The 388-nt window shown below is 49.7% G+C and overlaps 1 protein-coding gene across 1 annotated transcript in view; it reads right to left on the minus strand.

The window, feature by feature from the left end:
• Positions 1-129: 129 nt before the first annotated feature.
• Positions 130-388, minus strand: part of LOC119590981 (glycine-rich protein DOT1-like) — a gene marked incomplete in the record, with an annotated part of 741 nt that continues 482 nt past the window's right edge. The window contains 1 exon segment of the mRNA XM_037939713.1: positions 130-388. Coding sequence (XP_037795641.1) covers positions 145-388 — 244 coding nt within the window.

A 388-nucleotide genomic window follows, 5' to 3' on the forward strand; every position in this document is an offset into this window, starting at 1 on the left:
GTAAAAATAAAAGTTAAAATGGATGTTTGTGTGTTAACTTCATGTGTACAGTAATTATCTGCAGGCTGTGTGGATAGAAACCAACTTTTTATCAAATAGTTTATTGAGAATATCTTGACCATATTCGTATTACCAAAGCTTCAATCACTTGCCAAACCCATACACATAAGCACCAGCGAAGCCGCCTCGGTGGCCCAGATATCCGCCTCCAGAGCCTGTGTGGGGCAGCCTTCGTCCGAGGTTGAAGTGGCTGGTCCCTCTGGCGCTGCTGTAAGTCCCATAATTCCCCCCATGGTGCCCCCCTCGGTGTCCGCTGCCGTAACTACCATAGCCTCCTCCGTAGCCTCCATAGCCGCCGCCATAACCTCCATACCCACCGTACCCGTAG

Source organism: Penaeus monodon, chromosome 28, assembly GCF_015228065.2.
Source record: "Penaeus monodon isolate SGIC_2016 chromosome 28, NSTDA_Pmon_1, whole genome shotgun sequence".
Classification (NCBI taxonomy): Eukaryota; Metazoa; Arthropoda; class Malacostraca; order Decapoda; family Penaeidae; genus Penaeus; species Penaeus monodon.